General features: G+C 40.9%; 1 protein-coding gene across 1 annotated transcript in view; it reads left to right on the top strand.

Annotated features, from left to right (window-relative positions):
• STK32C (serine/threonine kinase 32C) overlaps positions 1 to 1387 on the top strand; it is a 916526-nt gene extending 915139 nt beyond the window's left edge. The window contains exon 11 of the mRNA XM_044056813.1: positions 137 to 1387. Within this exon, the coding sequence (XP_043912748.1) occupies positions 137 to 275 (139 nt within the window). The 3' untranslated portion in view covers positions 276 to 1387. The remainder of the gene's footprint in view (positions 1 to 136) is intronic.
• Positions 1388 to 16925: the final 15538 nt, after the last annotated feature.

The following is a 16925-nucleotide window of genomic DNA, read 5'->3' as shown; positions in this document are numbered from 1 at the left end:
CAAAAAAATCTTTGACTAGCACTTACATGCAAATTCTTCTTTGCCTTTTCTCTCCTTTAGATGATAATTCTCTTTAAACTGAAACACAAGAACTGATATAGAGTTTACATAGTGTATTTTTGTTTTGTTTTCATAGGTTGAATAGAAGACAAGAAGAAATGACTCCATCAGCATCTCAGGCAGAGGGAATTGGGGAAGGTGAAAATGATGCTGAAACAGATAATCCTGATTCTGACATATGTAGTTCAGTTTGTTCTCCTGCTGATACAAGCTAGGACTTTATGGTACACTTCACCCAGTGTATCTTCAGTTTCCAGCTAGGAATGCATCTCCAGAAGCTGTGACAGAGCTCTAGTTCTTAAAGAATTGACTTTCTGATTTATTAGTTGCTGGAAGAATTCGGCATGCCGTACTTACAACGATGGAGAATATTTGCTATGCAATGTGATATAGACAGATGTACAGATCAGACAGAGCCAGTCATTTGGCATATAATCTGACACATATTATAAATGTGATATGAGAATATTTAACCATTTTTAATTATATACTTACATTTTTAAAAATAATTTACATTATGTAAGATTTGCTCTAGCAGACTTGTTCTACGATATAAGAAACTGTAGCATGCTGTCATATAACATTTTAACATTTTATTAAAACATATTTATATGATGGACTTATACAATATCTAAAATGTTGGTACAATGACAAGTATTGCCAAATAATAAGACAAACATCCAGATTTTTTTTTCTTTTTTTTTAATAGAAATGTTTGACACAATTTAGAGTATGTAATTGGTACTGAAAATCTATATGAAGAATATGTTTTAATGCCAGCTGTGAATGCTGGGGATTAGACACATCAGACACAACTCAACAAAACTGCCACACAATGTTATTCTACAGCAGATATGCACCAATTGTGGCATTTTGTCACTAAGGAGTACCATGCCATACTGTTAATGAAATACCATTTACTTAAATTAGCAGTTAAGTATTTACCATAACTTGATATATGTGTTGTCCATTTTCATTCTTCATCTTCTTCACAGCTGGGTCTTGAATCTGACATCGGATCCAACTCGGCCACATTTCCAAGACTTATGATCTGAGTCTCAATCTCCTCCCTCTCCAATAATGCATCATACCTTCTCTAAATCATCAGACCAAGTTTGCTGCCCCAATACAGAAAGTTAGAAGAACAGGAACAGAACAGACCATTCAAAACTCAAACCAGGAACCTATGGGTTGTGTAAAACATCTAAGTAACTTCTCCAAAGACCAGGCTGAGAGATGGATGGGAATAATGTGTGGAAGAATGAAAATGGACAACACAGATACCAAGAAATGGTAAGTACATAACTCCTAAACCTAATGTTGTCCTTTTCATTCTTCCTTACTGCTAGGTCAGAGTTCCCAGCTACATAACTCTTGGGTGGCCTCAAGGAAGGATATACACTGTCAAACCAAAAGAAGACCTGTTTCTGGAGACAATGTCCAATTTGAAGTGAGAGACAAATGAATGAGACTTAGCCCAAGTGGCTGCAGCACAGATTTCATCAACTGAAGCTCTAGAGGAAAAAGCAAATGAAGTAGCCATAGGTCTGGCAGAATGGGCTTTTGGAGGTCAGGGTAATTCAATACCCTACTGGAAATAAATTAAAGAAATACGGTTTGTAATCCAATTAGCCAAGGTGATTTTGGAAACTGCTTGACCCAAACAATTTGGAGCAAAGGAAACAAACAACTAATCAGACTTTCTATGTTTTTTTGTTTGTTCAGTGAAGGTAAAAATGTATATGTGAGCATCAAGAAGGTGCAACATGTACTCTCCTTCATTAGAGAAAATTGGAACGACATCTGGCAGTTGAATTGATCAATTAATATTTGCTTCTGTGGCAGCCTTAGACATAAAAGGAAGGATTAGTTCATATGAACACTCTGTTCTTGTGGATAAATTATGTGAGAATGTTTGGCTGAAAGGGCATGAACTTCAGATACTCTCTTAACTGAAGTAATGGCCACCAGACAGATAGTTTTCCAGCAAAGGGATTTCATGTCACAACTGCTAGCTGGTTCAAAGGGCTTCTGTGTAAGGCCCTGAAGGACTATAGTCAAATCCCAAGGTTGTGAAGCATCCTCTATTGGAGGCCTGAGCAAAAATATACCTTTCATAAAAGCTTTACATAATCTTAAAGAAAGAGAAGAAACCCACTCTTCCTTACGGAAATTAGAAATGGCAGCTAGTTATAGTTTTATAATAGAAAAACTGGCTCCTTCTTGAAAAAGAGAACTCAGAAAAAGGAGAACAGCTGAAATAGGTGCTAAAAAAGGATCAATATTCTCATTAGAAACCCATATGGAGATTCTTTTCCATTTACTGCCATAAACCAAAATATCCCTGTTTTCCCGCCTTTCTCGACTAGTTTAGACCAGTATACAGACTTTGCTGTATTCTGGACTGTGGTGTAGTTCCTGTGTTGTCCATTGCCTTACTTGAATAGAAGGAAGTTTCTTTGCTCACCAGTGGGAGTGGGGAGCTTTGAGCAGCCTATCTGTCCCTGAAGGAGTGACCTCAGCACAAGAGCTTGTAGTAATTGGTCATTTTGGACCATTTCCAGCTCTTTTGAAGTTCCCTGTTTAAAATCCGCCCCTGAGCGTTTTTTTCTGGCTATACTACTCAGAAACAGCTCCTCGTGGTTCTGCAGAGTGGTGCTAGCAGCAGAGAACTGAGAAAAGTGACTACTTTCCTGATCTAAGTATTTTTTGCTGTTTTTACCTGAGAGACCTTCCTTTTCTTACTTTGAACAAGTTTAAACTGCTTTATTACCTGTTTTTTGCATTGTACATTATCTGCACTTAAAGTTACATTTGGTCGAAAGTTTGTTGTTTAATTTAACTGTTGAGGCTACCCACTAAAGTGAGCTAGCCTGTGTAAGTGATTTATTACCATTTTTCCTGCATTTCTGTGTACTTTTTAAACTAAAAAACAAAAAAAACAAAAAAAATCCTTGTTTTCCCGCCTTTCTCGACTAGTTTAGACCAGTATACAGGCTTTGCTGTATTCTGGACTGTGGTGTAGTTCCTGTGTTGTCCATTGCCTTACTTGGATAGAAGGAAGTTTCTTTGCTCACCAGTGGGAGTGGGGAGCCTTGAGCAGCCTATCTGTCCCTGAAGGAGTGACCTCTGCACAAGAGCTTGTAGTAATTGGTCGTTTTGGACCATTTCCAGTGCTTTTGAAGTTCCCTGTTTAAAATCCACGTTTGCGCGGTTTTGCACGATTGTGCGCATAGCGCAGCGCTGGTTAAACAGGCTTAAACTATTCCTGGCTCCGCCAAGTCTGCACTTCAATTTTCCCTTAAGAAAGCTCTACTTTCAACAAAATCAGTCTATTCGCTTTATCATAAGCCTAGCACTTGCTCCTAAAATCTTTCTTTTAAGTGAAGCACCCTTAAACTAACATAAGCACTACATTCCAAGTACAACCCGTGCTAATACCCACTTCCCTTCAAAGTCCTCTCTCTGACCCAGTTACACATCACCCCCTTATACTATTCTGGCATGTTGAGTGGTATATTACTGACGTCCTCTCCAGTTCAGCTGGTTAATCTGGGAATCCTGAGACAATGTTACAATTGTCTCATGTACACAGACAACCCTCTCCTCCTCCCAACAAACACAAACACATGTGAGAGATGCAACTATATAGCCAAACTGGAGGCTGAACTCTCTCAACACAGGACTAGCAAGACCAGACAGGAGGAGAAGGTAACCACACACCCAACAAACCCACTCTCACATAAACCAGCCACAACTGCAAACCAAACACATAGTAACACAAAGACATACTCGGAGGCTCTAATAAAAAACTTACCGAAACAACAGAGGCTCCCAAAGCAGACATCCAAGAAAACACCACCTCAAAACTCTGCACAAGCAACACATAGTACACAAAGTCAGTGTGCCAAACAATCACAGCCCTTAAGGCAAAACACCATGCCTGATACACTAGTAATAGGTGACTCTATAGTCAGACACACTGACGTCCCGCTTACCAGGCTGAACAAAGAGAGGGTAATGGTGAGCTGCCTGTCGGGAGCTAGGATCCGCCACATAACACAAGCACTCAGGTCACTCCAAAGCAAGTACAAATATGACTCCGTCATTGTCCATGCCGGCGTGAATGACCTGAGACGTACTTCCTTGGACTACATGAAAAGAGACATAGAGGAGCTCTCTGATTATGTAGCCCAGGCCGGTATGACCCTGAGCAGCATCTTGCCCTCACCAAGAATGATGCCACAATACAAAGACAAGATGATCAGCTTTAATAATTGGCTCAATTACTGGTGTCATTCTAGGGGGATCCAATGTCTGTCTGCTTGGGATGACATGCTGAACAAGCCACACTGCTTCGCAAGGGACGACTTCCACCTGTCACCACTGGGCTTCCGGATATTGGCCAAGGCTCTTGCCACCCCCATAGTGCCTTTTTTAGGCAAGGCTCAAAAGACAAACCCACCACCTTAGAAAACAGTATAGGAAAAAAACTAAGGGTAATGCTGCTCAACGCCAGAAGTCTAAATCTCAAAATGCAGGCTCTCGAAGCACTCCTCATTATGGAGAGCATCAATGTCTGTGCAGTAACTGAAACCTGGTTCAAGGCTCCTGAGAGCACCCCAGCCCTACCAGGTTATACCTCGTATCATGCATTTCGGCCCCAAAGCCTGGGCCGAACCACAAAAGGAGGGGAAGTGTCCATATTCATTAAAGACACCCACACCTCCAGGTTAGTGGCAATGCACGAAGCATCGGAAACCATCCATGTGCAACTAACCATAGGCAAAACTGCTATACAACCTGTAGCATGCTACAGACCACCCTCGCAACTTCAGGAACTCCATTCAGCCTTCCTGATGACACTGGAGGATATGAATGTCTCACCAAATACCATCATATTGGGAGACTTCAACTACCCAAACATAGACTGGGTGCATTACTCAAGCCCCAACACCCTAGCCCAAAGGTTCCTGGAATTCATCAACTCAAATGCAATGGAACAACTAGTCACCTCCCCCACAAGGGGAAATAATATACTTGACCTGATCATTACAAACATGGGGACAAAATGCTCAACACCAGAAGTATACCCCTCACTAGTGAGATCAGACCATAAACTAATAACCCTAGATATTCATATCCCACCTCCACCCCCAGCACAAAAGACCACAGTGAGAAACTTCTCAAAAGCCGACTTTACACTCCTTAGGACTGAAATGGTATCCTTCAAGCCCTCTGGGCCAGTGGAAACCACATCTCACACTGCTGAATCCTTCACAAATGCTTTCTACGGGCATATCCAAGAATGCATGGATCATGCAATCCCAAATAAAACCAAGACCCTTTCCACCAAAGGCAGGCATCCTATCTGATGGACCCCAGCCATAAACAAACTTTATAACAAGAGAAGGAAGCTACTGCAAGACAGAGCAAAATCCCATAAAGGGAAGGCATCCCTGATCAGCACTAGCAAAAAGGTACGTTCGCTAATAAAATAATCAAAGGCCAACTTCGAGAGAAAAATCGCTAAGGACACTAAAGATAATCACAAGGCCTTCTTCACTTATGTTAGGAACTTGGGCGGAAACCCTTAGATATGTGCAGAGTTAGTTCATAACAGCAAAAAATACACTGAACCCACAGATGTTGCCAACATACTGGCAGACAGGTTCAGTGCAAATTTCTCCCCTCCCTCTCCCCCAAAAGACGAAATAAATATCTCAGCTGAATGCAACCTCCCTGAAATCTCAGATGTCCAGGTGAGAGCTGCCCTCAGCAAAGCTAAAAATACAGCATCCATGGGACCTGACGATGTCCCGGGTTGCATGCTATGTGAAATCCTAGAGGAGCTAAACCCACACATAAGAACGCTGTTTAATCTTAGCCTTGCTACAGGATACATCCCTGAACACTGGCGTACAGCTACAGTGGTCCCACTCCACAAAGGTGCACCTCTACAGACCCTGGAAACTACCGCCCCATAAGCTTGACCAGCCTGGTCTGCAAAGCTATGGAAAGGATCATTATGGAACTCATAAACAAAGACATCGGGGACCTAAAGACAATTGACCCTACCCAGTTCGGCTTTGTAAAAGGCAGACCCTGTCTTTTAAACATGGTAGACTTTTTTGAAACAGTCACTAGAGCCATCGATGAAGGCAAAGCAGTTCATACAGCCTACCTGGATCTGGCAAAAGCCTTCGACACAATACCCCACTCAGGCATCATAGACAAGCTCACCAGCTTAAATGTAAACCCATTTGTCACAAGATGGGTTGCAAACTGGCTAAAGGACAGAACCCACAAAGTAAGAATAGCAGGAGCTATGTCAGACTCTAAGCCAGTCACAAGTGGAGTCCCACAGGGCTCTGTCTTGGGACCCCTCTTGTTCGGCATTTATTTCTCAGATGTGCAGGCAAACATAGGGGGGTTGTGGCTGACAAAGTTCGCAGACGACTGCAAACTAGGCGCCATAGTCGACACACCAGCTGACACATGCATCCTCCAGAAGGGCCTCACAGAAACAGACGACTGGTGCCAGAGTCATGGCCTTAAACTAAATGCCAAAAAATGTATAGTCATCCCCTTTGGAAAAAACAAAGTACCCACAAATTACCACATAGGTGGTAATCCACTAAGCATGGAAAAAGTAATCAGAGACCTGGGGACCCAAGTTGACAGTGACCTCTCATTTGACACCCATGTCGCCAACGTGGTTAGAAAGACCTTCTACATTGCCCACCTTATCATGAAGGGATTCACATCCAGATCAAAGGATGTCATTGTACCCTTATATTCCTCCCTTATCAGGCCTATGATTGAGTACAATGCCCCATTTGGTATGTACCTCACCCGGCACCTGCAGCAGCTGGAGAGACCCCAAAAGTACCTTACCAAGAGGATCAAGGGTCTCCAGCATATGTCATATGCTGCCAGACTGAAAAAGCTCCAGCTCTATTCAGTAGCATACCGCCTGCTCAGAGGTGATCTGTGCCTTACATACAAGGCCATGTCCAATTCAGAATTAATGGACATGCTCCACCACAAAAAATCCAAATCCATCAGAGCCATTAGAGCTAAAGATCTAAACCTCAGCACAAATATGAATAGGACATGCTGAAGGGACAGATTCATAACCCAGAGGCTTCCCGCACTCTGGAACAGGATACCTGTCCATGTTAGGCAGAGCCCCTCACTGGACGAATGGATGGGTGATCGTAGGTTTACCCCGGGGGTCATCTCTGTGTCATTGCTAGATAGAGGCACAGTAAATTAAATTTAATTTAATTGTACACTTTTGTATCATTACATGGGGTGGCGAAAGCCACATACACTTTGGCTAGGCTTATAAATGCCCTAGGGCAGATAGCCTAGTACTATACTATGAAACTATGAAACTATGGAGGTCTTCTGGGAAGCCAGAACTATGTCATAGACTGGGGAAGCTAGTCTGGTCTTTTTTACAATTGATGGAAGTGGAGAAACCATGTGGTCAATCTGAGGGTGTGGAGATTGGGGTGCTGGTGTTCTGATGGGGGAGAAATAAGATCCTGACTGGGATGTAGTATCCATGGGGGATACTTGAGGTGAGACCATGGAAAGTGGAACCACATCTAACAAGACCAGAAGGGGACAATGAGGATTACTGAGGTCTTCAACCTATAGCTTTTTGCAGAAATTTTGTAATCAGTGGAAAAGGAGGGTAAGTACAAAGGAGGCCTAGGGCCAATCGTGGACTTGTATTTGTTCAGGGAAAAGTGAAAAGGTTGCTACAAGGTGGGCCACAACAGCTGAAAAATGTGTTTGCTACTGATGGATTGATCCACCACTTGTGAGGAGTCTGAATGGATCTGCTGAGTCTGTCTGCCAATGCATTGGTTTTCCCCGGTATGTGTGTGCTGCAATCAGAAAGCAGTCTGAAGAGATTGTCCACTCCCAAACCTCATGACCTCCCTTCATAAAGGGTAGGATTAGGTTCCTCCTTGCCTGTTGATGTATCAGACTACTAACATGTTGTCTGTGTGAGGGGAGGAAATCCTGAAAGGCATGTGACATTAAAAGAACTGCCCTCATCTCTAGGACATTGACATGCAACTTGGTCTTGGTAGGGGACCACATATCTTGGACCATCTTTCCCTGAAAATACCACTCCATCCCAACAAGAACACATCCGTGGTCACTATGGCTATTGGCAGAGAGAGGAAGGACTGCCCAGAAACAGGTAATATGACTGCATGCACCAATCAAGATAGCAAATTGAAGTCAGTTTAATGGGAACAGATAGGGATTGGTAAAGAATAGACCCCTGAATAGCCAAGGCCCATTGTAGAACCCACATAAAAAACCTTGCCATGGGTACTAGGATGATGGCCACTGAGATTGACCCCAGTGCTCACAGAACTAACTTTGCTGGGGGAGAAGTGAGATCCAACAAGTTCTGAACTTGTCTGACAGATAGTATACGATGTAGAGGCAAGGAAGCTACTTGTGTTGACATATCTAATTGTGTTCCTATAAATTCGAAATTCTGAACAGGAGTGAGGTTTGATTTTTGCCAGATTTATTGAGATGCTCAGGGAGTTGAAGATATAAATGAGGTAATCCCCGGCTTGAATAAGTTGATACCTTGTTGGTGCCATCAGGAGCCAATCATCTAAATATGGAAACACCTGGAATCCTTTTAGTCTCAGGTGAGATGTGACAACTGCCATACATTTTGAAAATACCCCAGGGGGCTGTGGTGAGTCCAAAAGGCAGTGCTCAGAATTGTTAATAATTGACTCCCAGCCGAAAGTCCATGTGTCTCCTGCAGTGATTGTTTTGATATGATAATATGCATCCTGGAGGTCTATGGAGCACATCTAATCGTCCTTGCATAGAAGTAGCAGAATGGACTGGACTGTAACCATTTGGAACTTATTGACATATCAATTTAGATTACTGAGATCTAGGATCAGTCTTAGGTCCCTTGTTTTCTTTGGCACTAAGAAGAAGGGAGAATAAGTCCATATCCTATTTGTTCAGTTGGGACCTTTTGGATGACTCATTTTTCTAGAAGTTTTTGAACTTGGATGGCATACTTCCTCTGACTGCATGGCACGTTGGGGAGTTTCCTCCAGGGACTTGGAGGTGAGGGGGAAAAAGAATGTAGTAACCGCTGGATATTATCTTTAGCACCCAGGCATTGTTTATATTTGCCCAGGCATCTTGGTGCAGGAATAGAGATGGACAGTCAGGCAGTGCTTCAGAAGCACTGATAGGGCTTATCAGGAAAAGGTTCCATGAAGCCCTCATTTTGTGCCACCTCCCTGCTTCTGGGGTGGTGTCTACCATTGACACCCGGAGGCCTCCGGAGGAAGTGTCCCTGCCCAGATCCTGGGAAGGGCCTTGAGCTTTTCTAAACTAAGTTTTCTTCCCACTTTGCTGATTCCTTGAAAAGGTCCTCTGAGGGGTGAAAAACATGATTCTTAAGGCAGACAAGGTCTTTCCTTCTTGCTCGCTGCAAGGTAATCATTTCCTTCACAGATGGCCCAAATAAGGATGAACTGTCAAAAGGGGAATTAATGCAAGATGCCTTGAAGGGTTCAGCAAAATCACAAAGCCTCATTCAAGCATGTCTTCTAATGGCTATGCCTATACTTGCTTCCCTTGAGGGGGTCTTCTGCAGTATGCAAGATCATCAAGGAATTAACAAGGGAAGATAGAGTCACCAAATGGGTGGGAACATTGTTCAGGTCCCCCACTAACAAGGTCTCAGCAAGAGAGCTGGTAGGTTCTTTAACCAGGTCTCTCTGCAAACATGTAAAATGTGTCAAAAAATGTAATGATCCCAGTGAGAAGGTAACTGAGGCATAAACGTGCTTTCCATATCTGTCCAACATCCAAGACTCCCTGTTTGGGAGATAGGCAGTGGAGCTTTGTTCATCTAGCTCCTTTTTTGTGGCTGCTGACACAACAATGGCATCAACCGTGATTCCTTTGCTCCAGTGTAAGCAGTCAGAAGGGGGAAGAATCTGGACATTTTGGAATTGGTTTGACTGTGTCCGGCTCCATCCTAGCCTGGCAGGAAACTAAATCTATTAGTTTGTCTGCCAGCGGGGTCACCCAGGACATAGATGGGCTCACCCTGAATGCCTCCAGAAACAACTGCTCTTCAGAAGACGCTTGGGAGGACCAGCCACCTTTTTGCTTTAGAAGTTCAAGGATGACTCCAAAGGAGATGTCTTCAGGTGGTGATCTGGGGGATGTTTCTCTCACATCATAATTGGTGTTCTCAGCCAAAGACTCCATTGGGGAGTCCAAGTGCCTCCTCTAGCACTTTTTCTTGCAAGGGACCTCATCTGCGGGGTGCTAAGATGAGGTATCAAAAGAAAGGGGAGCCCCTTTGGGGGAAAAAGACTGGAGGCCTTGTGGGAAGGCTGACCTATGGCAGGATAGATGAGCTCAATGTTCAGCTCAGAAGGAGGTTAGGGAGTATACTGGATTAAAGAAGATGGTCATCTATCTCTACAGAAAGGACCCGGAGAGACTTACTCCCCCTCATTCTGAGCTGAAGCTGCCAGAGGAGAAAGAAAGAAACATACCCTAGATCTGAGACCCCCAGACAGAATTGGACCTGAATTGTTGAAGGCCAATGCCCTCAGGAGAACAGGATAGATCCAACAAGGTCAGAGCCAAAGCCAACCCCCAGGAGCCAGCCCTGACATTTCATATCTGAGACCTGCTCTGATTCAACAAAAATGGAGCAAGGCTAGTCAGGGACATGGAAGAAGTCAAGGAAAGAAGTTTCCTTGGCTCCGGCCGGCATTGACTGTATCAGGGCACCTGGATCCTGGGGTTGGGAAACCACAGATCAGTTCAGAGAGGAAATTGGAAATGCATCTGTTGGAGCTCTGATGGATCCAAGATGGAGCAGAGATGGCAAAAAACCCATCTGAATCTGAGCTTTGAGGAAACACTGCATCATTCTGTCCATATCCACTTCAGAAAAGCTCCAGGAAGACCTAGAGGAAGATGCTGAGGAGTGCCTAGATTTAGCTGGTGATCATAGGATCCAAGAAGGAGTAGCCAGAGGAGATGGTATGCTCAGAGGTACTGGTGTATGGCTACAATCTTGTGGATCTGAAGCCTTAGTATCCAAGGTTGCCCTACTCAGCATGGAGGAACCAGAAAGCAAAATTGTATCCGTCGGATGCGAGGGGGCTCTAGGATCTGAAGAATGATTAGTTGCAGTCGGATTTGATAGGACTGTCAGATCCAAAAATATTATACTTCTTTGGATCCAAAAGTGACAGATCCAAGAAGATTTTTTTTCCTGCTCGGATCTGAAAGGGACAGATCTGATAACCTATGCCTTTTCTTAGGCAGGTCTAGCAAAGCCCTCAGGGAGGCAGAGAGGGCTCATCTTTTGAGTTCCTTTGAACTGAGTGGCTTCAAGGGGGTTTAAGCCCCAGAATAAAGTAATAGCCCCTTTAGAATGAGCTTGTTCCATCTGTCAGAGATAGACTGAGAATTAAAGGTCACACAGATAACACAGTCAGCATTTAAGTGACTGGGACCCAAACAATAGACACACTTCTTGTGAGTATCTGAGTTTGGGATTTTGTGCCCACAAGAAGTGCATCTCTTGAATCCTGTAAGTTATCAGAGATCCCTTGCTGTGTATATATATATATATATACACACACACACACACACACACACACACACACACACACACACACACACAAAACACACACACACACACACACATACACAGGAATCACACAAACTGATTCTACAAACCACACATATTCAACAAAATAGACAAATGTCTTTTTTAAGAGGGAAAGCAAGAAAGTGTCAGCAGCACAGAAGGAAAGTGAAAGGGGGCAAGGGCAGCTCCTTAACTCCTGCGAGAAACTAAGATAAAGGAGGAAGATAACAAGTACCAACTACAATAAAAGATAACTACTAGGAAATAATAGTAAAAGGAGATAGAAATCAGTGATTTTAAATACTAAAAAGCACTTATCTAAAGCAAGATTCATGACCATGTCTGGACGCAATTGACAGCAAACAAGATCTGAGGGATTAGAGAAGGTATGATGCATTATGGGAAAATGAAGAGCTCGAGACTCGGATTATAATTCTTGGAAATGTGGCTGAGTCAGATCCAAGATGCAGTTGTGAGGAAGTATGAAAAGGACAGCATCAGATCAACTAGTCACAATGATTTGCTTGCTATCACCTTTCCCCCCCCGTAGTTTTAAAGGGTACATATGTAAAATACAAAATTAGTTTTAACAGAATCACAATGGAAAAATGAACTCTTAGAACATTTTTATGATGTTTGGCATTTTAGATTTTAACACAAGAGGAGAAAGTGAATGTCATTATAAACCAGGTTTGTATACTAATACAAATGCCTATAAGTAAGCTGACATGTTCACAGTTTTATGTGAAAATGCTGAAAAGGCCAATAAATAATGCAAATGAAAATGTCATATAAGCTTTTATTTAGAATACTATCCAGATGTGCTGGCACACCTCTTAGGCAATAATGTCAAAGCTTTTTATACCATTTGTGTAGGCATTAATCCGGTAAGAAAAGATTAGATATCAGTATTCTTGATACAACACTGCCTGAACACATGAAGCATTCAAGTAGAAAATCTGCCGCTGATAATAAAACAGTGCTATAATTTTGTGTAGTGATTTACTGTTAAGTTAAGAACAGATTCATAGCTTTCAGCACATGTGTACTGAGCATCAGGACTAATGCAGCTGTATTTATTATTTACTTTTAGTTGTGGTGTTTTTTTTTCGCTTTTGATGTTACATTATTTTGCTCCAGCTAAGGCTCAGACATAGTTTCAGCCTGTTGTGACTTTTTAAGCCTCATAGCTTCTTTCCTAGGCTTAGCAACTTAATTTTGAACCCATCTGTAAGACGATACTGACATCAGAACAGGAGATTGCATGACCGTTGCCTAGCTGAGAAATATGAAGTAACAGTACAGGTCACATTAAATTGGTTTGCCATTGCACTGGAGGAACCTTTTAGCTTACTCTTGAAGTATTGTACTGAACTCCTCCATATTGTTTAATAGATATCATATTGCAATTGCCTTGTGAATAGGATTCAGCTGTACACTTGCCAGTACACATCAAATGAATATTGTTCTTGAGCTGATAATGTTAAAATTATACTTTATCAATTTCTGACGAACTGAGAGATTAAGTAAGTGTGCATAGCTAACACCTGGGTGAAATAATTTAATGTACTTGTACTGCATAATGTGATTTTAGAGGGGTTTTTTTCATATTCATCCTAGAGTGAAAGAAACAAGGAAGTTTCAAACTGCTTGGCAGTACCATATAGCTAATGTTATGCTTTCTTGTAACTAACATTATATTCCTTTTATTTCTTGTTTACATTAAGCAATACTGATTAGCAATGTATATACTGTCTAACAGCTTTTGGCATGAGTCCTCCAAAATAAATTAACAAATTTCAATAAACCTGAGGATGAAAGAGTACAAGCAGATCCACTTTTTTATTCCTTTAAGCAAGAACATATAAGAAAAATAATGTTTCTTTGTGTAATATACCTTATGGGACTTCAATCTTATTATTCCATTAAACAACAGAATAAACTACTAAGAGAAATCTTTGTTCTAATTTTATTAGGACACAGTGGTGCCCACAGTGATCACAACATTGTGAAGCTTACACAAAGCAGGGTGAATTTTGTAATACTATATTTTAAACTGAAGTGCAAGAAATTCTTCAAGCAAATGCTGTCAATTACAGTAGAAAAGATAATGTTATCTGTTTTCATTCTGCAGAAGATGATTTGTCTTTCTAAAGTAACTAATGAATGACAGATCTTCAGCAGAATACATAAGCAAATATTTTGCAAAGTTATTTGAAGTACAATACTTCTACAGCATTTGATGTTACCTTTGCTACTGAATAACAGCCATGTTACAAACAAAAAAAATGCTTGGTTGGAGGTGTGGGACTATGGTTCCTTTCATACTGTAGTAATTAGAAGTGACATATTCCAGCAGCACTAATTACTCAAAGCTATCAGAACTCTCATTTTGCTTTGAATGTTTTTCATTGGCTTATTAATTAGCTAACTACTTTGATGGACATTTCTGTTTGATAAAATTACTTTTGGCAAGTTTCTATCAATCTAAATTTCAGATTATTTCAATGAAAAGTAAGACTGGCAGAAATTTGATTTATAAATCTGTAACAAGCATGCTTCTCCTTATAATTGTATTCTTGACATTATAGTATTCCACTTCATTGATATGAATCAATCGTGGTACCCTGTGACAATGACAGAGCAATGGCTTCTATGACAAATTCATTTTCTCATTTTTTTTTAATTTTGAAATTGCAATGAATTCTGTTAAATATAATATAAATAAAATATTAAATATTGTCTACCATTTCATTGATATAGTATATTCATGAGATAAATATGTACAAAAAGGGACCCTGAATGACACTGTAACTCTTGGCTGAATATCCTTCTTTTAACATTTGCATATTTAACATCCCTACTTCCTACTCACCTGCCAGTATTCCACACTAAATTCAACTCTCCATTCTAGCTCCTCAACTCCGAAATATATGTATGTTTCTCAGACATAGAATACTCTCCGTGTCTTACTTGTAAAATTGTAAAATTATTTAAATTCATGTACACGACTTGAATTTACGTTGCTGGTATTTGCCATGTTAATTAAATGTTACTGTCTGCTTAAACTATCTCTGTAACAAATTAACGATGTACTGTGGTGCTTTTTTCCTTAGGCCTCTGCTGAAAATAGGTTACCCACCTAGTCAGACTTTCCTGGTAAACAAAAGTAAATAAAGAAATAAAAAAATAACACCAAATCAACCTAGAAGTTGGAAGCTGATTAACATGGGGTCTCGCATCCTTCCATCTTACTAACCTGAAATGACTAACAAATCATGACCTGTTATTATGGGTGATAAGAACTGAAAATGGCTGCTTAGGTACTTCCATCGTTAGTGCTTACTATAAACACCCTGTTATTTATTATTGTTAGTGCTTACTATAAACATCCTGTTATTATATAGTGCTTACTGTAAAACATCCTGCTATTTATTGATAGACTGGCAGCACATGCTGTAGTTTTTTCAGGGGCAGTGTCATCTTACAGATGGAAGAAAAACAATTATCAGCAGACCACCAGAGAAATCAGTGACCAATGTATACAGTAATTGTTGGCAACCTCAATGACCATTTAATTTTTTTATCTTTAAACAGCAATGAAGAAGTGGAGATTAGAGCAAAGAACAGCAAATGATGCTTCTGACAGCATACTAACATTCGCAGTCAAATGTCAGAGATGTGCCAAGATGAAAATAAGTTACTTTTGTGGGAGAAGGGTAGGCGGCAGTCTGGTTATGAAAGAAGTTTGGGAGGGGGGGTGTTTACATGAAGAAAGGTGAAATTCAGTACTTTGTTCAGATCCCAACATAAAAGGTACACCTCTTCCATCGAAAAGTATTTATTTTTGGGATACTGAAGCAGTCTGTGTATCAAAGCAACAGATTATTGGCCTGGATTGGTGGGAGAAGAGCAAGCATTCAGCATGGTGGCAGCCTCATTTGTTAGCTCCTGGTCAGGGTGCAAAGTTTGTCAAGATTTCAAACTTAGTAGTGAATTTTACTACTAAAGATGTGACAATTTAGTTTCTAATTGAATAGATTTTGGTATCAGTCGCAATAGAAGCAAGTCCTGATCTATATGGAGACCACTAACTACTATAATTGTTGTCTCCTTCAGACACATTATGTGTCAAGTTGTATAACTTAACATTGCCTCTTTACTAGGTCCTGAAGGATACTGCCAAGTTTAAGCAGTTGGCAAAACAGCAGAGGTAATATATAAAAAGCTTAAGTGCTAAAGGTAATTTCTGGAAAATGACTGTATTGACAAATGCCAAACAAGTCCAGTTTGTACAAGTGACATCTCAGGACCAATAACAAATGCTCACCAGATTTAAGGCAAGAGTTGAGGATTTAGAGAGCCATTTGAAATGGAATAACTCAAATCTAGTAGGAACCTCATGTAATGTACATACAATCTGCCATACCAAAAACTCTGGAACTGAATTATGTGATTGTACTGGGGAAGGACTGTAAATCAATGAAACCACCACCCAAGGTAGGCCAACCTGGAAAGCAAATAATTATGAAGTTTTTAAACTTTTCTTAAAATGAAGCAGTGTTGTGTAAAGCAAAGGAGGGCAAAGTATTTCAGTTAGTAAGACAAGTGTACAACAGTATCATGATTTCTCTCCCATGGTAGTACAATAATTCTCTTATGCTCATTCTTTACACTATAAGAACAGCATTCCCTCTGCATTCAAGTACCATGCTATTTTATGCATCTCATGGCAATATGGGGAGATACATGTTTGATGTGTCTCAGAAAGCTTTCAGTCTTCTAAAGAATAAATTTCAAAATCCCCCCCCATCTGTCCCATATTTGCCTGCTTCTGACAACAGAATTGAAACAGATGGACCAAGGACTTCCAGCTTCTGCAAACATGAGGGGTAAATACCCTACTCATGGGGGGGGGGGTGCAGTAGTATCCCAGAACAGTGACCTGGGTCTCTTAGAGAAGTTATATATGTGTCAACAGACCTGGGAAAGAGTAAAATAGCTTTGGTTATCCTCCAATAAAAATGGTGAGTTGTCAGTTTTTTGAGAGCAATGTTTGCAATAATTTTGGTGTATCAGAAGAGCTTGATTTATATAAGGCAAAATGAGCAGCACAAGGCTTGATGCTTAAGGGCAATAAAAATGTGCATTCTCAACAACTAATTGA

Source organism: Protopterus annectens, chromosome 14.part0, assembly GCF_019279795.1.
Source record: "Protopterus annectens isolate FY-2018-M chromosome 14.part0, PAN1.0, whole genome shotgun sequence".
Lineage (NCBI taxonomy): Eukaryota > Metazoa > Chordata > Ceratodontiformes > Protopteridae > Protopterus > Protopterus annectens.
Note: the sequence above shows the minus strand (reverse complement) of the source record. Positions and strands in the feature narration are given on the sequence as shown.